Source organism: Bufo gargarizans, unplaced genomic scaffold (genome assembly GCF_014858855.1).
Source record: "Bufo gargarizans isolate SCDJY-AF-19 unplaced genomic scaffold, ASM1485885v1 original_scaffold_1742_pilon:::fragment_2:::debris, whole genome shotgun sequence".
In the NCBI taxonomy this organism is placed as follows: domain Eukaryota; kingdom Metazoa; phylum Chordata; class Amphibia; order Anura; family Bufonidae; genus Bufo; species Bufo gargarizans.
The window spans coordinates 65,655-92,228 of record NW_025334490.1 but is presented as its reverse complement, the minus strand read 5'-3'; the positions used below and the strand labels follow the sequence as shown (position 1 = coordinate 92,228).

The 26,574-nt window shown below is 43.5% G+C and overlaps 1 protein-coding gene across 2 annotated transcripts in view; it reads right to left on the bottom strand.

Annotated features, from left to right (window-relative positions):
* Positions 1-26,574, bottom strand: part of FBLN1 (fibulin 1) — a 93,578-nt gene that overhangs the window by 55,099 nt on the left and 11,905 nt on the right. For both annotated transcript variants that reach the window (XM_044274413.1, XM_044274414.1), the window contains exon 2: positions 767-875. In XM_044274413.1, the coding sequence (XP_044130348.1) occupies positions 767-875 (109 nt within the window). The remainder of the gene's footprint in view (positions 1-766; positions 876-26,574) is intronic.

Here is a 26,574-nt window from a genome sequence, read left to right as displayed (position 1 = left end):
ACCTAAACTGAAATCTATGTGAGCCCCTAGCTGTCGTAGATTTCATTCTTCTTTTAAGACAGAAAACTGGCATAAAAGAAGATTATTGTGTTGGGCCCACCAGCCCTGCCCCTTTCTCCCTCACAAAGCCCCTATTGGGAATGTGGCGAGGGCAGCGGAGAAACGGCACTTGCACAAAAATGTTTGCAAAAGTGGAAGGAATAAAGTTGCAAACATGCTGGCATGGGGAAATTATAAATCACCCCCCCCCCCCCCATTATATATTTCTGAATATCTGATATCTGAATAGTTGTGGTGTATACATACACAATCTGAAAAGTTAGAGTCAGAGTCACTTAGAGTCAGAGTCAGGCGTGAAGAACACTACAGTCCATCCCCAACCTAAAATAGCTGATAACAGAGGGCAATATATTGCAGTCAACTTCACAGAGCTTACAAGGATTTTAACCACAAAACCCATATTTACCAGAGAAAAGAACACCCCCTAGGTCTGCAAGGTATTTGTAAGCAAACACTCAAGTGAAGCAGCTCTGTATGCTTCTCTCAGAGCAGTAAATCCCAGCATGACATATACATCTGTTACAGATGTGCTAGTACTTTCTGGCAATTTGAGTTTTGCCTATTTGCAGATCAGTTTGTAAATGCAACATCGTTTTTATACATGTATTTTTTTCATGTTGCTTGACTACTGATTCTTAGCCTATTCACCCAGCCATATCATATTATTACTTTGCTTTGTTATATGATTTAGTTGGACTTCACTCACCTGCACTGTTTGGAGTCTGGGACAGCAGGCAGGCCAGCACAATCCTGATTCAGTGATGCCCACTCATATCCAGTGGTGCAGCAGACATCTGCCTTCTCCTGAGCAGCAGCTGCAATAGACAACATTGTAGTCCCCATTACATATTTGCAACAATGGTAGAAAGAGTGACTTGAAACATTACATGAATATTTCATGCAGGACAGTCATTGAAAGTCATTGTGGCTGAATAATTCCAGTCAGAGGAACCATGTAACCACAGATAGGTTCTCCCCTTCTCCTCTCCCTCTTTTGATTGCATTGAACTAGGATTTTATAGCCATACTCTTGTATGTTGCTCCAATGGCTGATTCTGATACTGTGAATTTTCTTGAAGGGGTTATCTCATGCTAATGTAAAAAGTGAAAAGCATACATCATACAGTGCACCATAAAGTACATGACAATCAAAGTTAGAACCAGCCCTGTACCTCACATGGATCCAGAGATCTCCCTATTTATTGCTCTGCTAGATTTATATCAGGCTGGCAGCTCAAGGGGAGCGTCTTTTCTGCTGCAGCTCAGGAGGCGTGTCCATGATCTCCCTATCACAGCTCAGGAGGCAGTTTCAGGATGAGACTGAGCATGTGCGGCCTTCTCAGTGAGGCGGACAAATAAATTAGAAAAAGAACGAAGAGCAGGTGACGCTGTACAGATATATTTTTTTGAATAACTCAGTAGCTATGCTACATTATTAGTTACATGCAATTACAAAAGTATTCAGATCCAGGTGCTGGTTTAAAAACTGTAGAATTTTTTTCATGGAACAACCCCTTTAATGGGCAGTATAAGTTTCTGACATCTACATTTCCCAATTAAAAACAAGAGCAGCTTCCAGGAAGGGAAAGAATATTCTGAGACACATGGGCTATATAAATTAAGTAAGGTAGATGACCCGTGAGGGTCTATTCATTAACGGTCAGATGTTAGTAAAAACTGTGGCGGCTGTTCACTGGATGATGTCCTGGGTGGAATGTTCTCTTGGCAACCCCCACCCTATAATGTACTGCCATGCAGTGTACAAATTACAACTAAACCATGCAGGAGAGTGCCCAAAACAGTGTCATAACTAGCTAAATAACCCTTTGATACAGTTGTCACAATGCTATATGGTCACCGTCATATACTGCAAACATAATATACCATACTTCACCAAAATATCAGTGCACTCCACTAGAGTGCTGGCAATATATACATTGCCCTAATAACAGCTTCAAACATACAGAAATCTACTACCGTTACTACAAAATGTCTAAAACACAATTGGTGGTGGGCACCAGCCTCAGGTACCAGGCCCTCATTGGCTGCCCCCTTCAGAAGGGACAACTGAAGCACAGGGCAGGTTGCATGCTTCTTAGCTACCATCTCAAAGCAATCTGATCTAATTGGGTAAATTAAAGTCACCTCCTGGGCCCCATAATAAAGATGGGCCCTGCAACAAGTCAGAAGGACAGGTAGGGTGCAGTTATGGAGGCAGACAAAGGGCAAAAATTTAACAGCTCCTACCGTGATCTTTTGCTTTATATGGAAATCGCCATTGCCCTGTGTGGTTGAAGGGAAGGAACGGCCTGTAGGGTAGCCACAAAAACCTATTGGGGGACATTTATCAGGTGTAATGCTAACGAAAGCTTTCTCAGAAACAGATCATTTTTCATCCTCCTCATTCTTCGTTATGTTAGACTTCCTCATGTGTTAGGTTTTATGGAATAGTTTTCAGCAGCCTGTGTGGATATTCCGGAGACTCAATGTAGAAGTGTGTGCACATGATGCTGCCAACCAGCCGCTGCACTCGCTGTATAGACGACTTGGCAGGCGAAGCCTAACACATCATCCATCAATATTGAAAGCATCAAACTGCTATCCTGAGAGTATAATAAAGCACACACTGATTTTATTTATTTTTCATTCTTTACTTTAAAAAAAATATATAAAAATTTGAAACAGCCTAATATTCAAAGGAGATATTTTTCTCAAAAGAATATATACACTGTGGGAGATTTACTAATCAAAATGTGGCAGAATTGTGGTTCAATTTACCCCCAAATATAGTGTTTTACAACTAATAAAGGCTGTGGCTTGCTGAAAAGGGGTGTGGTTTCACTGTAAAGAGGCTGCTGCTTAAATGTGGCAGCATGCGTTAAAAAAAACACACCAGGCTTGGCCTTTTTTTGGAGCCAAGTAATAGGAGGTGTAAAGTCAGACTAGACAGTCGATAGGTGCGCCAGATTTATCATCCATTATCAGACACCGTGATAAATCTGGCACAGTTTAAGGCTCCATTCACACTTCCGCAATTCTGTTCCGCATTTTTCGGAACGGAATTGCGGACCCATTCATTTCTATGAGGTCACACGATGTGACACTTCTGGGTCTGCTATTTCGTTCCCGAAAAAAATAGAACATGTCCTATTCTTGTCCACAATTGCGGACAAGATTGGGCATTTTCTATTAGTGCCGGCGATGTGCGTTCTGCAAAACATTGCCGGTGTCCGTGTTTTGTGGATCTGAAAAACACATACGGATGTGTGAATCGACCCTAAAGGGGGTTCTCCAGGATCGAGTTTAAATGGCCGCCAGCAACCTTTCCTACAATATAAGCAGGACTGATGTGATGCTGCCTATGATACAGTTGAAACCAGAGGTTTACATACACTATATAAAAAGACACATATGCATGTTTTTCTCAATATCTGACATGAAATCAGAATAAACCTTTGCTGTTTTTGGCCAATTCAGATTACCATAATTAGTATTATTTGACAAGTGCCAGAATAATGAGAGAGATAATGTTTTAAGGCATTTTTATTACTTTCTGCAATGTCAAAAGCTTACATACACTAAGATTACTATGCCTTTAAACAATTCTGGACTGCCCGTATGATGATGTCATGTGTTTGGAAGCTTCTGTTAGTTTTATTGGCAACATCTGAGTTAGGCTACATGCACACGATCGTATGTGTTTTGCGGTCCGCAAATTGCGGATCCGCCCAAAAAAGGGATGACGTCCCGTATGTCATCCGTTTTTTTTTTGCGGATCAGTTTTTTTTGCGGATCCATTGTAATAATGCCTATCCTTGTCCGCAAACTAGAAAGAAATAGGACATGCATTAAAGTACCCTAAACTGTATGACTTGGGACAAACGTTTTGGATATCCTTCCACAAGCTTCTCACAATAGTTGGTTGGAATTTGGGCCTATTCCTCCTGACAAAACTAGTGTAACTGAGCCATGTTTGTTGGTCATCTTGCTGCACCTGCCTTTTAAGCTTTCTCCATAAATTTCCAATAGAATTGAGTTCAGGGCTTTTTGATGGTCACTTCAAAATATTGATTTTGTTATCCTTAAGCCACTTTGTAACCAGTTTAGCAGTATGCTTCGGGTCATTGTCCATTTGGAAGACCGATTTCCGCCCAAGCTTTAACTTCCTGGCTGATGTCTTGAGATGTTGCTTCAGTATTTCCACATAATCTTCTTTCCTCATGATGACATCTATTTTATGAAGTGCACCAGTCCCCCCTGCAGCACCCTCGTGTTTCACTGTTGGGATGGTGTTCATAGGCTTTCAAGCTTCTCCCTTTTTCCTCCAAACATAACGACGATCATTATGGCCGAAAAGTTAAATTTTAGTTTCGTCTGACCACAGGACATGGCTCCTAAAATGTAGGTATTTGTTCCTGTGTGCATTAATCTGGCTTTTTTATGTATCTTTTGGACTAATGGCTTCTTCCCGGCAGAGTGCCCTTTCAGCCTATGTTGATACAGTACTCGTTTCACTGTGGATATTGACACATCATCCTAACAAGGTCTTTTGCTTTTGAATTGGGTTGATATGCACATGTCGGACCAAAGCACGTTCATATCTGGGACACAGAACCCATCTCCTTCCTGAGCGGTATGATGGCTGGACATTCTCATCTTATTTGTACTTGCATATAATTGTTTGTACAGATGAACGAGGCACCTTCAGGTATCTTGAAATTGCACGCAAGGTTGAGCCAGACTTGTGCAAGTCCACAATTCTCTTCCTGATATCTTGGCTGATTTCTTTAGACTTTCCCATGATGCTACACAAAGAAGCAGTGTGTTTCAGGTGTGAATTTAAATACATCCACAGGTATGTCTCTAATTAACTCAGATGTTGCCAATAAACCGAATCTTCCAAACATATAACATCATCATATGCGCAGTCCAGTCTCCTTTCTGGAGAACCCCCTTTAAACTATGCCAGATTTCTCACAGTGTCTGATAATGGATGATAAAAGCTGTGCGCCGCTGTTCCCCTGCTTACCGCCGGGTCCCGGGCGCCATGTTCAGCGGTGATCTGCTGCCAGTGTTTCCTCCTAGCCCTGGCTACAGCATGCTTGCTGCTTGTTTCCTGCAGCATTTCCTTAAGGGTCGGCGCTCGTCACTTCCTGTGTTTTTGTCACGGACACTCCCATGACAGGTGCCAGGAGATCAGAGAGACTGGCAATATGTGGGTTAATCTGACTGGTTCCTTGTGGATCATTTATGTCTGTGTTGTTTTGGTAATGACCACACCTCTTGCAGGTGTTGTTGGTTTGGTCATTTAACTTCCCCTATTTATTACTGCTTACCCCTTCTGGGGGTGCGGTTCATAGCTTCAGTTTCTGGACTCTGGTTATCTAGGCTATCTGGTTGTTGGATCTCGGTTGAGCTCCTGGCGCTGCCTTTGCTCCATGTGAAGTTAAGTGTCATCTTCCCTATTTGTATTTTGTTTGTTGTATTTCCCTGTCTTTTGTATCTAGGACGGAGGGAGACTCCTGTTCATCCTTCTGGTGGAGGAATAGGTTTTCACAAATTCTGTCACTATACCAGGGCCCTACAGGGTGTGTTCGGGCTCTAGGTTCCTGTGTATGAACTTTCGTACTATTGAGGTCAGTTCATACTGGTAGTCAGGATTTGAATTAGGGTTGTACTAGGAGGTGACCTTCTCTTTTACCCTAGTTTCCAGGCCAAGTTCCTGTCCCCTTCCCTCCTGTGCGTGATTAACAGCAAATAAACCTTACCACTCTTACCTCTCAGACTGTCTGCAAAGACCGCCGTTTTCGCAGCATACAAATTATCTGTTAACCATCCTTTTTTTTGCTGGGATTGTTCCTCCCAACCCCTCCCTTCACCTGTTGATTGATTTAATTGTGCATGGCACCAATTGATGTGCTGCCATCCCCTGCCCTATAGCCACCAACCCAACACCAATCGCCTTATAACTACTACAAAGACACTGATCAACCCTTATCTATAATCTTGACAGCAATCACAGCCATAACTACTGCCCTGACACTTGTCACCTACTATACCCACCATCCCAACACTGATCACCTTTATAAATACCACTTCAATGCTGAGCACCTTACATACTGTACACCCTACCAACAGCAATAACTACCACCCGGCTACTGATAACCCCAATAAGTACCACCCTTTCAATGATTGCCCTGATAACTACCACTATGACTCTGATAACCCCATAACTACTGCACTTATAACCCTCATATCACCCTCTGCTCATTATCTCTCATACCAACACCATGAAATCGATCACCCCACAACTACCTCCCCACTGATCAACTCACCTCACTATAACTACCACACTGAGGACTCTTATATGTACCACTCTGAAAACTGGCCACCCTCGTAACTATCACCCCAAATGCTGATTGTCCTGACGTGGCAGAGGAAGTTAAAAGCTCCTCCTGTACCATGAGCCATTCATGACCCTTTCTGTATAACTATACCCTCAGCCCGAAGTGTCAAGATCACTCTCTATTCTTACCACCCTCATGGTCCTTCAGTAGAGCTGGAGTCTGCATGCAACAACGCGAAGCTGATAAAACAATCCAGACATAAAGGTCTCTTTTCCATCCAGACAAATAAACACATATGTAGTCATTCAAGTCATCATTTTCACTCCCAGCATCAATCAGACACAGTGAATAACAATATTGTATAATCACAACAATCCCAAGCCAAATACACAATGACAGAGCAGCAAGAATGTGCTACGCAAATTGGGTACGTCCTCATCTTGCTAAATGAACGCATTTAAAGCCAGCCTTTAAGTGTAAATTAAGTCATCAGGATAAACAATAGTATAGGCGAAACCAAGATTGTCAGCCAACTTGTTAGAGAGGGATAAACATGGACATTTCTACATCATCCACTGGACACATTTTAGTTTACAGCTGGGTATTAAATTAGATTAGATTAGATCTATGTTCTCGAATATGTGTAGAGACTTTGAGCCAAATGATTAGCATCTCACAAGATTGACATAAAAGAGCAATCTTTGTCGTATCATGCAGGAAAATGTTTAGAGGTCCAAATGTCCTGTCCAGGCTAGATATTTATACCAGTAGCATCTACGTTGTAGGTGGAAAGTGGATCCTTCACATTCATGCATGTAAATGTTCTTGAAGGTACTGGAGATATGTGAGATAAGGCAATGATAATAGGAACAAGAATATTTCTTGACACTTTATCAACTGCAAAGCAAGAGATAAGATAGACATTGGGCCAGATTTATCACGACTCTGACAGCTCACTCCACTTTAACATATGGCTAAAGTAAGTTTTAGCCAAGTCAGATTTATGATTGGCCCTTTAAGACTGTAATAAATGTGGTTTGACAGGTACCAGTTTATCAGTCAGTAAGCAGCTTTACAAAAGTCGCACATCTTTACGAAAAAGTTGCACGTTTTTATGAAAAAGTCGCATGTTCTATTAAAAAGTCTCATAAGATAAGCATGGTCCTCACTGGAGTGAAATTGCGACTTTTTTGCGACTTTTTAAATAGCCTCAATAGTAAATCTGTCTAGAGATTCATTTACATAAGAAAACACGCCCACTTTCAGAAAACTGGCGAGCATAGTGCAGAGCAGAAAAAAGTCACAAATTTTTGCACAGTTTAAGCGATTACGCAAAAATTTGCGACTTTTTCACTCCATTATTCTGACTTAAGCTAATGATAAATCTGGCCCATTAGGTTTATAGGGGGTTTTCTTAAGTGTAAAACATGCCCCCCAATGCCCAAGCCCCGCATATAGATAACACTAACCCTGCCCCCGGCACTCACGTCGCTCCTGTTCCCCGCACATCTACTGCTGCATCTCCCCGTTGCATGGATCAAAACATCCGGTGACGGGGGGAGCAGCCAATAGCAGGCCGCAACGGGGACGAGCCTCCCTAGCGTCACCTGCGATGCAGCGGCGGCGTGTGGGGAGCAGGAGCGACGTGGGTGCCGTGGACCGGGGTAAGCATAATCTATATGAGGGGCCCGGGCATTGGGGGGCATGTTTTACACTTTGGATAATCCCTTTAAGGTTACTAAAAAAATAGCATCATGGTCTGCAGTCAGTAGATGACCACTTGAAAGAAGGCTATGGGTCCTCAGGACTTGTTAGAAGAGTGAGGTAAGAAGCATCTGGCAGACTGGCATGAAGTATTGACCAATGCAATTTTTTCTGTAGTATAGTTAAACAAGTTTTTATACTAGGGCAGAGTGTCATTTTGGCATGGTTCATAGTTGGCACTTTTGTCAAAGTTTGCACTTTGATGTCCTCTTGTGGTTGGAACATGTTCCTCAAATTATGTTAATGCCAAAGGTGCTATGAGATAGTATCTCCATGAGGATCTAGCATTGAGAGATTTGGCAGCTGTAGACCTTAATGGCAACATTCAGAGATTACCCAGGAATATGCTGCTCATTATGAAGCAAAGATTTGTTTGAAAAACCATTGTGATCCTGAGTTACAAACTGTTGACAGGCTCTGATTTGACCTCCAGCAACTATGATGGACATATAGTGACTTCTGAGGAGATTCCAGGCTCTTACTGTCATTACATAAAGAGCCTGGGCCACCTTAAAACTGTACACATTCAGTGTATGCAAAGCATGGATTGGGAAATTTGAGACAAGTTGTAGATGGAATGTGTAGGGGTACACTACACGTGTAAGGGGCTTGGGTGAAGCTTAGGCACAGGGCATTTTGGCACTGGACTTTTCAACTGTGTGGGAATGTGTAACACTATACAGCAAGCAGTACTGCCAACCTCAGTATGTAGGGTGGGAGGCAGATTGAGCAGAGGTGGTATATTTTATTTGAGCTGTGCATGAGTGATAAATGATTGATTATTATAATACAGGACATTATAAGAAAAATGTAACTATTATAAGCACAGCTGGCATCAGCATCATGTATAGCTCAGAAGAACAAAGGGCCCAATTGGTTGGGGGAAGGGGGGAGGACATTGCAATCTGTTTCGAGGTTCTAAACAGGAGGACCCCTTTGACGTTATTGCCCAAAGGTCCATAATTACAAATGGACCTGGTCCTAACCAAAACCATACTAGTCCTGAATCCCAGCTACTGTAGATGTCAGCCATATTTATTGCACACATTAAATATTATCTGAAAGGGGTGGTACAAGAGTACAAAAACATGGCTGCTTTCTTCCACAAACTGCTCCTCACATGTCCATGGGTTGTGTCTGGTATTGCAGATCAGCCATATTGAGGTAAATTGGATGTCAATACCACACACAAATGCTGTCAAGGGAGGGTCTGGAGACTCATTACAGGATCAGCCAACCTTTGTGTAGTATGTATGGGCACTTCAATACTTGACACTTAGACATGTTTGAGTTCCACAGTGGGTAAAAGATGAGGCTTCTGAACAGAAGACACCACCCTTAACTAAATTCCCTAAAAGGGTATACGAATTATGAAAATGTTTTTTGTTTTTTTACTGAAAAACTCCTTTGACAATGATTTTAGACAACCTTCAAACTCTTTGAAGATTGTCAGACATTTACTCTGAGTCCACTCTGACTATGTGATAAAAACAGGTGTTCAAAGAACTCTTGCCCTCTTGTCATTCACTTTAGCTTCAAAGCCATCCCCATCATTTAATCTGGAATAATTGCCCACGTTTTAGGACGTGGTTGTTTTGAAACTTGTGATCAAAGAAACAAAAATGTTTGGTTTACTTGTCCAACATGCTTCGAGACAGAAATAAAGATAAAGACTGATATACTGTATATATGTTAAATCTGAATTACAGGATGATTCTTAAAAAGGCTGTCTGGTTTCAAACGGCTTATATTTCCATACTTTAATAGAGAATTTTGAGTTAAAGGGAGTCTGTCACCACATTTGAGCATATTAGACTGATCAAATAGCGTTATATGTGCCACCGAGAACTTAAAAACGGTACCTTTGTTGTATCTAATGGAGTTTTCTTTCAGCCAAAAATGAACTTTTAAGATTCTGTAAATGCGCCCTCTCAAGTGCCCAGGGCGGCGTCTTAGTCGTCCGAGCCCCAGGCAGCACCTCCTCAACGGCTCATAACCCCGCCCTCCGTGTGCCTCTGCCCGCCCGTTTACTCTCCTCCTCTCTCCTTTTCCACTGCACCCGCTACGAATTTGACCGCGCAGCCGCAGTGGAAAAGGAGAGAGGAGGAGAGTAAATGGGCAGGCAGAGGCACACAGGGGGGTGGGCTTATGAGCCGTTGAGGAGGTGCTGCCTGGGGCTCGGACGATTGAGACGCCGCCCTGGGCACTTGACAGGGCGCATTTACAGAATCTTAAAAGTTCATTTTTGGTTGAAAGAAAACTCCATTAGATACAACAAAGGTACAGTTTTTAAGTTCACAGTGGCACATATAACACTATTTGATCAGTCTAATATGCTCAAATGTGGTGACAGACTCCCTTTAATAGAAGGGGGTCCCCATTCCTGACCCTGGGTGGGTACAAAGAGTGTCTCACTCGTGAGGATCCTGTATATGTTTTGCACAGACAGTCCATTGTTTTCAATAAGAACTATGTAATGCTTAATTTCCTCATTGGTAACATAAGACCTCAGGGGTGGTCCTCCTCAGTCTTATGTTATGGCACAGGTTGAGTCACAGCAGGTTTAGGCCCCTTTCACACGAGCGTGACGGATTAGGTCCGGATGTGTTCAGTGAAACTCGCACCATTTTACAAGCAAGTTTAGTCAGTTTTGTCTGCGTTCAGTTTTTTCCCGCGAGTGCAATACGTTTTGATGCGTTTTTCACGCACGTGATAAAAAACTGAAAGTTTACAAACAACATCTAGCAATCATCAGTGAAAAACGCATCGCGTCCGCACTTGCTTCCGGATGCAAAGAGTTTTCACTGAAGCCCCATTCACTTTTATGGGGCCAGGGCTGCTTGAAAAAAACTGAATATAGAACATGCTGCGTTTTTCACGCAACGCAGAACTGATGCGTAAATAAAAAACGCTCATGTACACAGACCCATTGAAATGAATGGGTCAGGATTAATTGTGGGTGCTATGCGTTCACGTCACGCATTGCACCCGTGTGGAAAACTCGCTCGTGTGAAAGGGGCCTTACTGTCAACACAGCAATCAACACATGGTCTCACCAGTCTCCAGTCACGGTCTTGCCAACAACGTGGGGTCTTATAGCAATCTTCTCCATAGAGAGGCACAGTTTCTTAAATGTTTAGTTAACTATAATACAGTTTACAGAAGCAATGGTTGCAATGGTCATTTTGCTGTTGCATCTACAATATGTTAGTCCTCAGGCAAATATCAATGGGACCTCCCTGATCAGAGGCGGATTGGGAAACTTAAAGTTGCCCTGGAAAAAATACTAAAAAAGAGGCCCCATGTTGTAGACTGGTCCTAATGGACAAAAGACGATCAACAAAAGTAGACAGGGACAACAGAAGTAGCCAGGGCTTGTAATACCATAGTGCAGCACAAAATACAGCCCCAGCAGAATCAAATACCACAGTGAAGCACAAAATACTGCCTCCCTCGCAACATTATCCAACTGTGTCAATGTCCTGAGGATGGTAATACAGTTGAGTTCAGGAGGGCACCTGTGGCCGTTAAGCATAAGATCATTATGTACCTGGCCTGTGGCCAACAGGAGTGAGTGTCCCCCTGGACATTGGCCTACCGGGAAATTTCCCTGTAATGTCTATGGCCAATCCGCCCCTGTCCCTGATACAGGGGCTGGCAAATCTCCACAAGATCTCCTTAAAGTGTACCTATACTTAAAAAAAAAAATTATACGTCATAGTGACATGTCAAAGATTTTAATCGGTGGGGATCCAAGTGCTGAGACTCCACCAATCGCAAGAATGAGGAGAAAGATATGCTCATGCGGAACGTTCTCTCTTCTCGCTGCAGGAAAGAGGCTCAGTAGAAAGTCTGAGCCAATCTCAAGCCCTCCTCCTACAGCGTGGAGAGAGTGCTCTTTAGGAGCACTTGTTCCCCACATTCTAGCGATTGTGGGGATCTCAGCGCTAGGACCTTCATCAAAACCTCAAAACCTTTGATATGTCACTATGACACATAAAAAATACTTTTAAAGTAAAGGTAAACCTTTTTAGACATTGGTGGGATATTTCTAGAATGTGTCACCAGTGTCAGATAGATGTGAGTCCAAAGGAGCCTGAAATTGAAGCAGACCGCACCGTGCAAGCTTGGCCACCGTCGAGTCACTTCTATGGGAGTCACGAAAATAGCTGAGCATGTTCGCTCTGCTATTTTTGGCACTTCTATGGAAATGAATGGAGAGCAAACATGTGAGGTGCGCTCTTCTTTATTTTGGGGGGCCCATTCTAAAGATAGTTGCAGGTCACAAAGGTTGGTAATATGATCTTTTTAACCATACATTTATGAATCGTGTGTACTACACAGTGTGCACTCAATTAGATCCTGAACTCTGGATGTCACCTAAACAATGAGAGCTGAGGTCATCCATTGTAGTCATACCATCTCATCATGTCAAACTCTTGGAAGTCATATGTAAAGATCTAGCATAATAATCTCACATCTGGCTGAAGTACAGCTTCTCCTCCATCCAGAGCTGTTTTACATCATATCACAGCGGTGCCAGGACAGGGACTAATAGAGTGGTGGAGAGACAAATCAGCTAGCGATAGTCATTAGTGTTTAGTTATATTGCCTTCTGGAAACATGGCAGGGAGGTGAGGTATAATGGTGACTAACCATTTTTTTGTAAATACCTAAAATAATATAAAACTTCACACAGCTGAGGGTTTGCTGCAGCTGTGTCCACTCTAGAAAAAGCCAAGTACATCAGCAGCACAAACATTTCTCTTGTCCTGATAGTTTCAAGCAAAGATCTGGAGAATAATGAGGATTAAAACACAAAAAGGCAAATTTATGAAGACTGAAGATTCCTACACCAGTAAAGAGGTTGACCAATCTCAGACATTGATGGCATATCGCAAGGATATGCCACCAACGTTGAATAGATGTCAGTCCGACCACTGAGACCCCCTCCTATCTCCAGAATGGGGCCCCCAAAGTGAAGGAAAGCGCACAACTAGGATGGCTACTTGCTTAACCCCAAAAAAGGAGGCCGTCCAAGGCCATGCCCCAACCCACGCCCCCAACTCTGCTAAGTCAGACATCCTTTCCCAGTAACAATGCCTGACAAGAGAAAAAGTAGCTGCACGCAGGCCCGGAGTGCTTCTCTCACCCTCAGTCAGTCAAAGTGATATGTTAGCCTGCTCTAGTCACTGACGGGGGGGTGGGGGGTGAAAATGCGTCAGTCAGTCTGTAGCACACAGTGCTCTTGTCTGAGCATGGAGCCACAAAAAAGAAGGACACCCAAGCATCCGTCCAGGCCTTGCTCTGAAAGGGGGACCAGAAAACCTGACTATCCGGCCTAAAGCCAAATGTCTGGCGTGCTCTCCATTCACTTCTATTCACTCCCAAAACATAGCCAAGCAAGAGTGTTTGGCTATTTTTCAGAAGTTCCATAGAAGTGAATGGCGAGCACACCACACATACATGGGCACCTCTGCATTCACCGCCATAGGACTGCTGGTAAAAGCTGAATCAGTTCTCGGGACGGTGGTCATGCTTGCTCGGCAGCTATCCGATGGTATACATTACAAAGTTATAACATGCAATAACAGACATTAGTCTGCCCCAGCAGAGTAATAGCTACTAGACATCTAGTGCTATCTTTTCACGTCACCTAAAAGTATCCTTATTGTTACCCCTACAGGCTAAATTATAATGTTATAATGCTGCAACCATGAGTTCCATATTTTCTCAAATTTTTTCAGACTGTTTTGTTTCTGGTATACATATCTTTCCAATCGTATCAATGTGTGAATCTTCTCCACCAATTACCTAACTTTTGGGGGATGTTAATTAATCCAGTAATAAGCAATCGATTTTCTTGCTTGATACAGTATACGCATAATAGCTAATCTTTTTTCTGGCGTTAATTGCAGCTTTTTAACATATCCCAAGATGCAAAGTGTTGCTGTCTGATCTACCTGTATACCAAATACCGTATGTAGCAGGTCTATAACCTCGGTCCAGTAGTGTCTTAGTCTAGGCCAATTCCACAAAAGATTAATTAGATCAGCGTTTGGTGTCCCAGATCTTGGGCAGTCATCATCCTCCCTATACCCCATTTTTTTTTCAGTACAACCGGGGTTCTATATACCCTATGGAGCAGATACAGTTGGGAGACTCTATGGGCCTAACTTACTGCCGCTGCCGTGAACTCCTCTAACACTTTATCCCAGGGATGCTCAACCTGCGTCCCTCCAGCTGTTGTAAAACTACAACTCCCATCATGCCCTGCTGTAGGCTGATAGCTGTAGGCTGTCCAGGCATGCTGGGAGTTGTAGTTTTGCAACAGCTGGAGGGCCGCAGGTTGGCCATCCCTGCTTTATCCCATTGTTCTACAGTCAGATCCGTTAAATCCTTCTTCCACTTATCGTATAACTGTAAAGGGTGTTTTTTAAATTGCATCTCCATTAGGCTTGTATAATGAAGAGAAATAACTGCACTAGTGCCCCCTTGTGAACTAGTAAGGTCTATGATAGAATGTTTAGTGGCAGGTACTATCTTCCCCTGCTGTTCCTGTGACTGTATGGCATGCCGGAGTTGCAAATATAGGTAAAACTTGGTTTTCGGTAGTGTAAATTATTTTTGTAGCTGGTATATTCCTTACCATTATCAAATAACTGATGTATGCGGTTAAGCCCATATGCTTCCCAAATCTGGGCATTTGCTACTTTATCTAACTCCTTAAACATAAGGTTGGGCCAAATCGGAGTGAACTTGGTATAACCCGTGAGTCCTGCAATAGTTTTAGCCTTCCACCACACTCTGTGTATAGTGCAGAGCAGGCAAAATCGGTTCCCTACTTTAACCATTGTACCATCCTCTATTGCGGACATTAGGCTTTTACCATTAATCAATTGTTTTACAATCCATCCAGCTGTACTAAGGCCACCATGTCTCCCCAGCCCCTGATATGCTGCAATTGGGCTGCTAAGTAATATATCCATGGGTCTGGGACATTTAGTCCTCCTTGAGTTTTGGGCCTACATAAAGTAGCAAGTTTTATACTCGTAACTCCCCTCTTCCAGATAAGATCCCTGAATATCGCATTCACTGTATAGAAAAAACGGAGGGGTATCAAGATTGGAGCAGTATGTAACATATATAAAAGTTGAGGCATTAAAACCATTTTAAGTAAGTTAGTACGACCGACTATAGTAAGAGGTAGACGAGTCCAAGTCTGGACCTTCTGTCTAAATCTATGCAACAGTGGTATCAAATTTAGTTCCTCATAACCCTGATCGTTATTCGATATCTAAATGCCCAGATACTTAAAGGAAGTAACTATTTGTAAACCTGCCGCATGTGCAGAAGCATCCCTCTTACTATTATCCATTAGCATCAGCAATGACTTCACCCAATTTATGGTCAAGCCAGACAGCTTACCAAAACCATTTATAATGGCCATAGCTTCTGGAAGAGAGAAATCTCATTCGTCTAAGAACAGCAATAGGTAATCGGCGTATAGTGCTACTTTTTCCGTTAATGGGCCATAACAGAGACCTTTCACTGTCTCCGCTCTCCTCAGGGCTTCTGCAAGGGGTTCTATTGCTATTGCAAACAATAGGGGAGATAAAGGGCACCCATGCCTGGTTCCCCTGTGTAATTTAAAGGACTCAGAGAGCCTCCCGTTTATTCTAAGTCTAGCAGTGGGGCATTTATATAGTAGTTGTACCCACTTAATGAATTCTGGTCCAACCCCCGTTTTCTTGAGTACCTTCCAAAGGTATCGCCATTCCATGCTGTCGAATGCTTTGGCCGCATCAAGAGATGCGACCACCGTATTTAAGCCGTGGACCTGACTCACCTGAATATTCAGGAATAATCTCCTTATATTTACTGCTGTTGACATGTTAGGCATAAATCCTGCCTGGTCAGTATGTATAAGAATTTAACCTATTCGCCAAAAGTTTTGCTAGGATTTTGACATCTACCTGAAGCAGGGAGATAGGCCTATAGGACTCTGCCGCCAGACTATCTTTTCCCGGTTTTGGAATAACTACTATAATTGCTTCATTCATAGACATGGGCAATTTTCCTTGACTCTGGGCTTCCTTATAGACCTCTAATAATTGAGGTAGTAGTGTAGAGGCATAAGTTCTGTATATTTCAACTGGTAGCCCATCTCCACCCGGGGCCTTATTATTTGACATATTACCCAAAGCATCTTCTATTTCCTTTACAGTTAGAGGCGTCTAGGAAATTTCTCTGTTCCTCAGTTAGTGTAGGGAGTGGCAACTAGCCTAGAAACCCTGTAGTCTGTGTCATCAGCATCCGCTTTTGATTTATATAAGGATGAGTAGAACAGGTGCATGACCTCTAATATGTGTTCTGATGTCGTGCACAAGTCTCCAGTAGAGGTACTGGATGGTTGTTGGGCCTTAGATATTAGTACCAGTAATCTTCCTGTTCTATCCCCCTCCTCGTTATACGATTGCTTTTGAAAACAGCGTTTATTAGTTGCGTTAATAAGAAAGCGATCATTTAGTGCTTGTTGTGCTTCTTTCCAGTGTGCTGCATGTTCTATAGAGGGTCGCTCTACATAATTTGCCTTTGCCCTTTCCACCCCCAACAACAGTTTCTGTACAGCAGCCCTAGTTTCAGTTAGTTTTTTATTTACTCTTAAGAAGGCCTTCATGGTATCCCACATCACCAAACGAGATGCAGTAGGTAAATTATATGTGAAGAATTCCTTCAGCCTTTCTCCCACTCCCAACATATCAGCTAAAACAGAGAGCCAGTGCGGAATAAATTTCCACATTTCGCCTCTGTTCACGGTCGGGGGAAGGAAATTACCGGCGCTAGTACCAGAGAATGATCAGAAAGTCTTCTGGATAGATATTGTATTTCTTGAATAAGGTGACCCATTTCAGCATTACCCAGAACTAGGTCTATTCTGGATAACGATTCATATGTACTGGAACAACATGAGTATTGTTTGGTTTGTGGATTTTTCAACCTCCAGAAATCTAACAGGGAAGCCTCAGCTAAGAGCTTCCCAAATGGAGTAATCTCCTCAGAAGGTAATTGGGTAGATGCCCCCATTCTATCCAGTACCGCGCAGATCACATTAAAATCTCCTAATATTAACGTTGGGACAGTAGGTAAGTCCGCGAGGAATGAAAGCACTCTCCTAATAACTAGCGGTAAATATGGCGGGGTATATAAATCCCAATTATGACACATGGAATATTGAAGATCGTGCCATATAAATAAACATAGCACCCTTCTTCATCAAACTTGTTAGGTATACATTTGAAGATTATATTCTTATGAATGAGTATGCTCACTCCCCTCGCATAAGTGGACTAAGTGGCATGGAAGCATTGACCCGCCCACTGAGGTCTAAGTAAATGAGTCTGGTCCAGCATTAGATGAGTCTCCTGTAAGCAGCATATCAGGGGCTGGTAGAGTTTCAAACTTTCCATAATGGCCTTTCTTTTAGTGGCCTCTTTTATCCCTCTGACATAACAACTTAAAAAATTCACTGGTTTAGTCATATCTATCCCGGGGTGTCATATCCGTGGCCGTACCTCCCCACCCAGTGAAGAGTACCCCTAGCCCATAACTTTGCAATGTCATATATAACATGTACAAGCACCACAATGACATTTTCCCCCTATCTGCATATCCTGTGTTATTAACCCTAAATAATCCCTGAACCATGCCTAAATTAGGCGATTAGCAACTAAAACTAGAATGCTTGAATGAGCTGGCCTCCCTGACAGGTCCCGATTAAAAACACCTAACTTTAGGTCTTAGGTATAAAAAAAAAACACCCGTCAGCAAGGCCAGGCAATCCGGACAGCTAGTCCACCGGAAAAGAGAGAGGTGGCAGCCCTGCAAGTAATAACAGGAACTAAATTAACACACAACAGTAACTGTGTTATCTAAACTGTTAGAGCCGGTTGCGTCGTAGCTACCCGCTCTTTTCCCGCTCATTATTTATATTGGGATTACAGATGCTAAACCATATAATATACCCACTGCACGTTACAGCTACATGTTCCGCTCAGTTACAAACTGTCTAAAGAAATAACATGTAAAGTAAACATTCTAGCATTGGCACATGCATACACCCAGTCAGTCACATTCACGGAGTATGATCTGTTGACTTGTTTACTTGCCCTGGAGCCTGAGGACTAATTCTCAGTCATGTCTGTCCAGCCATCTCGATCCTTCTTTTGGGTCTTCAAAAAAACTGGACTACCCTGAGTTTCGCTGGGTACATCATAGAATAGGAGACTCCATATTCTCTAAAGCAACGCTTTATATCAAGGAATCTGGCTCTTCTTTTCTGCACCTCTATGGAGAAATCAGGAATCAGTGACACCTTGTGGCCGTTAATTGAAAGATCCGGTATATCCCTGCCCTTTCTGAGAAGAATATCACAATCTGTTATGGAGTATTTTCATGAGTACCAGTCTCGGGGCTGCACCCGGTGGCAACAGGCGAGTAGGCACTCTGTGAGCGCAATCAAGTGCAAATAGCAGAGTTAATGTTTCTGCCCCAAACCGGTCTTTTAACCAGGCTTCAATAAACTCTGTAGGGTTACCACCTTCCACTTTTTCTGGTACTCCAACTAATCTTACATTGTTTTGTCTCAGATGATTTTCCAAGTCGTCTTGTTTGGCAGCCAGTATATCTAGCCTGCAAGCATGTTCCGTAGTGTCCCTCTTGAGAGGAGGTATAGCGTCCTCCATTTCGCCCACTCGCTCCTCCAGGTCGGTTGTGCGCTCTGCCAACTTTCTAAAGTCCTGCCTGACTATGGACACATCTTCTTTTATGGCTCCCATTTGCATTGTCAGCGCCTTCAGTGACTTGCCGCATTTAGTAATGGCTTGCATGACATCCTTAAGGGTTGGCGCCTCAGATTCTGATTCCTGAACCTCTGACTCAGCACCGCTCGTCTGTAGGACGCCATATTTGTTAGGGCTACTGTAGCGGCTTCCAGCCCCTCACTGTCAGAGTCCAAGCCCCTATATGATGGTAGTGCCTCACCCTTGTCTCGGAGCCGTCTTGTGATCAGCGGTATCGCTGAACGAGCATATTGTCCCAGCTACGCTGCAGCTTCCCGCTGAGTCGGCGGCCATCTTGCGTGTCCTTGTCGGTGCCTTTCCCTTCTCTTTCCCTGGTCATGGCAGTAAAATTTTGCAATTGTTGTATTCCCAAGCGATCCCCAGTGAGTCCACCGCCGGAAAAACGTGCAAGCAGCAGGATAGGCTAATATTTGCAGGATAATTGGCCGGGGTAGTGCAGGAGTTCAGCCGACACACAGCCGCTAGATGAAAAATTCATTAAGAGACACAGGCCTGTTAATAAATTTGGTGCTTCGTTGTACTGTTCATCAGAAACTGAAATCTACGGCAGCCATGTTCTCATCTATTATTTATGGCAGTTGTTTTCAGCTGTGGCCCCAATCCCTTTGCACTAAGTCCCTAACACTTTTTTGAAAAGCTGGAATCAAAAAAGGAAAAAGCCACAAATACTTGTGCAAAAAAAAAAGTCATAATACAAATTCTGACTTTATTTTACAACAGTAAGCTGGTGTATGGAGTTTCATAAATTGCCCCCAAAGTCTATTAGAGAAGAAAGAGTCAGCAGGGCTATCTGGAGCTCCATGTGACTTCTTGGTACTGGAGCTAGACCCCATTCAGGTAAATAGGGATAAGTGCTGACTTAAGATGCACTTCCTAGGCACAGCCCATGGACAAGAGCAGTGCTGGATCAGATACTGCAGTGAAGGGGCCGATGTTCCTTCTTCTTAAAGATTATTGGGGGTACTGGGTGGCAGAGCCTCCGACTGTGACATACCTCCAATAGAGGCAGACCAAGCAGCTGCTATGGGGCCCATGGGAAAAAGGGGCCTGAAGCCAAAAGCCTCGCCCCCTAATTATACGTATTACTGTCCAGCTCCAGTATAGTATCCCTATCATCAGTGGAGAAAGCTAAAGGACCTGTGATTATGTCATCACAGGTCCAGTACATCTAGTAAAGGAACTGCGCAGAGCCTTATCACAGGTCCTTCAACCCCCAACAGCATAGAGAATAGCTGCATGATGATCTCTCCACTGAGACTAGAATGGAGTGGTAAGAGGAGGTCCTCCTCCTTTCTCTTCATTTCACCCTATTCCCTATTTTTACTCATATGTTTTATATACAATATATATATATATATTTATATATATATATATATATATATATATATACACAGTACAGACCAAAAGTTTGGACACACCTTCTCATTCAAAGAGTTTTCTTTATTTTCATGACTATGAAAATTGTAGATTCACACTGAAGGCATCAAAACTATGAATTAACACATGTGGAATTATATACATAACAAAAAAGTGTGAAACAACTGAAAATATGTCATATTCTAGGTTCTTCAAAGTAGCCACCTTTTGCTTTGATTACTGCTTTGCACACTCTTGGCATTCTCTTGATGAGCTTCAAGAGGTAGTCACCTGAAATGGTTTTCACTTCACAGGTGTGCCCTGTCAGGTTTAATAAGTGGGATTTCTTGCCTTATAAATGGGGTTGGGACCATCAATTGCGTTGTGGAGAAGTCAGGTGGATACACAACTGATAGTCCTACTGAATAGACTGTTAGAATTTGTATTATGGCAAGAAAAAAGCAGCTAAGTAAAGAAAAACAAGTGGCCATCATTACTTTAAGAAATGAAGGTCAGTCAGTCCGAAAAATTGGGAAAACATTGAAAGTGTCCCCAAGTGCAGTCACAAAAACCATCAAGCGCTACAAAGAAACTGGCTCACATGCGGACCGCCCCAGGAAAGGAAGACCAAGAGTCACCTTTGCTGCGGCGGATAAGTTCTTCCGAGTCACCAGCCTCAGAAATCGCAGGTTAACAGCAGCTCAGATTAGAGACCAGGTCAAGCAGAGACCAGTTCTAGCAGCAGACACATCTCTAGAACAACTGTTAAGAGGAGACTGTGAATCAGGCCTTCATGGTAGAATATCTGCTAGGAAACCACTGCTAAGGACAGGCAACAAGCAGAAGAGACTTGTTTGGGCTAAAGAACACAAGGAATGGACATTAGACCAGTGGAAATCTGTGCTTTGGTCTGATGAGTCCAAATTTGAGATATTTAGTTCCAACCACCGTGTCTTTGTGCGACACAGAAAAGGTGAACGGATGGACTCTACATGCCTAGTTCCCACCGTGAAGCATGGAGGAGGAGGTATGATTGTGTGGGGGTGCTTTGCTGGTGACACTTTTGGGGATTTATTCAAAATTTAGGGCATACTGAACCAGCATGGCTACCACAGCATCTTGCACCGGCATGCTATTCCATCCGGTTTGCGTTTAGTTGGACCATCATTTATTTTTCAACAGGACAATGACCCCAAACACACCTCCAGGCTGTGTAAGGGCTATTTGACCATGAAGGAGAGTGATGGGGTGCTGCGCCAGATGACCTGGCCTCCACAGTCACCGGACCTGAACCCAATCGAGATGGTTTGGGGTGAGCTGGACCGCAGAGTGAAGGCAAAAGGGCCAACAAGTGCTAAGCATCTCTGGGAACTCCTTCATGACTGTTGGAAAACCATTTCAGGTGACTACCTCTTGAAGCTCATCAAGAGAATGCCAAGAGTGTGCAGAGCAGTAATCAAAGCAAAAGGTGGCTACTTTGAAGAACCTAGAATATGACATATTTTCAGTTGTTTCACACTTTGTTATGTATATAATTCCACATGTGTTAATTCATAGTTTTGATGCCTTCAGTGTGAATCTACAATTTTCATACTCATGAAAATAAAGAAAACTCTTTGAATGAGAAGGTGTGTTCAAACTTTTGGTCTGTACTATATATGTATATATATATATATATATATATATATATATATTATACAGCAGTGTACTAATATGTGAGGTACGAGCTGTAATTCATACTCATACCTCACATATCAGTACACTGCTGTATATACTGGCCAGGAATGGGTAGTGGGAGGGACTATAAATGGGGCATGGGGGCCCAATTTAGATTCTTGCTATAGGGCCCAGTGATTCCTATGTACACCTCTGCCCCCCAATCACACATTAATGGCCAGTAAGGAACCTTGCTTGGGCTGATATTACTAATACTCCTATCGTCATATAAATCTTTGTAGATACAGTTGAACGGTTTCAGGGCACAATGGGATTTGTAGTTTTGCATCACATTTTAAAAGTAGGCATTCAGAATTTTTTAAGATGTTCTAAAGAGTTACACCCATCTTTGGGTGGACGGCAATGGAAAATACTTTCTAAAACCAAACCCAAAATAGTTGAGTCTTTCCATAATATTATTTTAATCTGATTCTGCAGATAAGCACTGCTTGCTCTGTTTTGCTACCAGAATCAATTCAAGCGTAAAACAATTGCTGAAAGGAAAGTTATTTATTATGTAACCGGAAATTAGAGATTTTATATTGAAGGCCTCTTCTCAGGAAAGGCCATCAATATCTGATTGACGGGGGTCCAACATCCCACATCCCTATTGATCAGCTGTTTTGCGGTAGTTTGGAATTGCACAGCATCGTCCATTGTGTAGTGGAGCTGGTTACTACAGCTCTGCTCCCACTGAAGTGAATCTAGGTCTGCAGTGAGAGGACACCATAGCAAAGATCCAAACTGGACAGGAGAGACTGATGTTTGTTTTAGTCTCCATGCTCTTGTCATGACCCTCGACTAGTTCCTCACCCCTGTTGTTCGCTAACAATGCAGTTCCTTTAGAGAGGGGATTCCTGCATGGGTTCTCACCATCAAGCAAAAGGCAACCACAAGGACTTGCCACACTTTCTTTAATGACCCCATGGCAACTGCCACTATGGCAAGTATGCTCTTGATAGTACTGTGAGAAATACGATTTGGAACTAGGTATCTAAAGAATCCTTTTCTGCTGAGTGCTCACCTTCTTCTGTAAGGCTGGCCATACACATTAGATAGGGGTCAGCTGAATGCTCGTTCAATGGTAAGCTATTACCTGAATCCTCTGGTGGTGGCTTATGACCCTGAAAACAAAAGAATTGGGTATGTGGAACATGCAACATGTCTGACCCTTCACTCTCCCCAATATCTGCCTATGGGTAGAGTCATACACATTGGATGACTGATATTTAATATGTATTGACAGCTCTAGTCCATGTCTTAGGCCATACACCTCCTCGCAGGTATGTATGGCCTTCACAACTTAAACAGGTTTTCTAGGAACACAACTACAAGGGCACTGTGTCTTATAAGAATTGTAAGTGGGCAATGACAGGCACCATTATTGGAGTACACCATTGGGTGATCATTTTGTTTTATTGACCATTGTAGTGGCCCCACACATTCTGACCCGCTGGTATTGTTTTGGGGCTCTGTGTCTTAGTGTCACTACCAGAGCTTTGAGACGTTCTCAAAGCTCTGTGTCTCCACCCCTGTGATGATGTCACTTAGGGTTGGAGGTTTTCTCACTGTTCTGTTTCTCCGCCCCTGTGATGAGGTCTTACTCTCAGCTGTCTCTCCTGCGTTTGATTTCTCTGCCTTTAAATCACCCCTCCTCCTATTGCAGGGCGTGGATTATATTTCTCCTTTCAGTTGTAGCTCTGCCTTGAGTATCTTCACTCCTTTAGCTACTAGTTCTCTGGACCTGTGTTCTGCTGCTGCAAGCACTCCGGATATTGCCAGCGGTCCTTGGATCCGTCTTCTCTACGGCTGCAGCTCCATCAGCTAAGTGTGCAGACTTTGTTATGTACCTGGTGATTTCCTGACTGGATCTGAGGTGGCCCTGGTTCCCTCCTTATTCTGTGCAGGGCATCGGAGGCCGTGCCCCTTCCACTATTGTAGGGGTTACAGGGCTCATCAGTCTAAGGTACGCGGGCATGCCTCGTTCCACCATTTGGATCCGGGCATGTGCTTTAGCAGCATAGGGAGAGTGTTGAGGGTCTGACAGGGGTCACCCTTTCTCTTCCCTAGTTTGGGTCCGGTCAGTAGCTCTTTTTACTGTGTATACTCTTGTTACCCTTAAACAGCCGTGACATTATAATCCACCAAAACCGTCCTTGTTGACATGGATCCGCTTTCTGACCTGGTTGACCGCATGCAGGGTCTTTCTTTGGAAGTAGCGGATCTCCGTCAATCTCTGACTCAGCTACAAGCATTGGGCTCTGCTCCGGCTCATGGAGTCTGTTGCGAGCCAAAGGTCTCACTTCCGGAAACGTTCTCCGGGGGTAGTGAGAATTTTGTTCGCTTCAGAGAGGCATGTAAACTCCATTTTTGTTTGTGTCCCCACTCCTCTGGTAATGAGGAACAGAGGGTGAGGATTGTCATCTCCCTGCTCAGAGGTAATGCTCAGACTTGGGCTTTTTCGCTGCCATCAGGGGATCCTTCTATGCGATCCGTGGAGAGGTTTTTTGTGGCCCTGGGGCAGATATATGATGACCCGGATCGTGTTGCTCTGGCAGAATCGAACTTACGTGTTCTATGCCAGAACAAACTGTCTGCGGAGCTTTATTGTTCTGAATTTCGGAGATGGGCAGCTGATTCAGGCTGGAATGATGCTGCACTCCGAAGTCAGTTCTGTCATGGTCTCTCAGAGGGTTTGAAAGATGCCTTTGCTTTCCATGAGAGACCAACATCCTTAGAGTCTGCCATGTCATTGGCGGTACGCCTTGACAGGCGTCTAAGGGAAAGAAACAAGACCTCTCCGTCCAGCCATTGTCAGTCTAGGGGCAATGGTGCGGACTCATTCAGTATGCAGGGGTCTCATCCTGTCTCGCTCCCCTCTGAGGAGGAGCCCATGCAGCTAGGCCGACTTGCCCCTGATAAAAGAGGATTTAGTCCTCAGAATATGGTGTGTTTTTGTTGTGGGGGTATAGGTCATTTGGCAAATGTTTGTCCGTCTAGGAGATTCCTGAACTGTACTAAGAGCGATAATAAGAGAAAAACCTCAAGAGGTAGATCATCAAGTTCTGCTTCATCTGCTACTTTGGGCAAAGTTGATGTGGGAATTGATGCTTTTCCTCTGACCTGCAGTTCCCGTTTTCTCCTGTCTGCCAGGGTGGCGCTAGAGAGCAAGGTCATTCCTTGTGAGATTTTTGTCGATAGTGGAGCGGCCGTCAATCTTATTGACACTCAATTTGTAGCTTTGCATGGGTTTCAGGTTTGTACATTAGAAAAGGATATACCTGTTTTTGCTATTGACTCTGCCCCACTCTCGCAGAGATCTCTGAAAGGCATTGTTCACAATATCCGGCTAGCTGTAGGTGACACTCATGTGGAGGAGATATCTTGTTTTGTCCTTAACGGATTGCCTTCTCCTCTAGTTTTGGGGCTACCCTGGCTCACTAGACATAACCCCACTATTGATTGGCAAGGAAGGCAAATAAATGAGTGGAGTGACTTTTGTAGAGAGAATTGTCTCACAGCCACTCTTGCTGAGGTGTCTACTAAAACTCTGCCATCATTTCTCTCTGATTTCTCGGATGTGTTTTCCGAGAGCGGTGTTCAGGAGCTACCTCCTCACCGGGAGTTTGACTGTCCCATTAACCTCATTCCCGGCGCCAAGCTGCCAAAGGCACGCCTCTACAATCTCTCACAACCGGAGAGACTCGCAATGCGAACCTATATCTCTGAGAGTCTCGAGAAGGGGCATATTCGTCCCTCAAAGTCGCCTGTTGCCGCGGGTTTTTTTTTTGTTAAAAAAAAAGATGGCTCTCTGAGACCTTGCTTAGATTTTAGGGAGCTGAACCGTATCACGATTCGCGATCCCTATCCCCTTCCTCTGATCCCGGACCTCTTCAACCAAATTGTTGGGGCCAAGGTGTTTTCCAAATTGGATCTGAGAGGCGCGTACAACCTGGTCAGGGTCAGAGAGGGGGATGAATGGAAAACGGCCTTTAATACCCCTAACGGGCATTTCGAGAATCTCGTTATGCCTTTCGGCCTGATGAATGCTCCGGCCGTCTTTCAGCATTTTGTTAATAGTATTTTCTATCATTTAATGGGGAAATTTGTATTGGTGTATCTTGATGATATTTTGATTTTTTCCCCTGATGTTCAGACTCATCAGGATCATCTTTTTCAGGTCCTGCAGATACTGCGGGAAAATAAACTGTATGCCAAGCTGGAGAAATGTCTTTTTATGGTATCAGAGATTCAATTTCTGGGTTTTCTCCTCTCTGCTTCTGGTTTTCGCATGGATCCGGAGAAGGTCCGTGCTGTGCTGGAGTGGGAGCTTCCTGAAAATCAGAAGGCATTGATGCGCTTTCTGGGTTTTGCTAACTACTACAGAAAGTTCATTTTGAATTATTCCTCTATTGTCAAACCCCTTACTGACATGACAAAAAAGGGGACGGATTTTTCCTCTTGGTCGG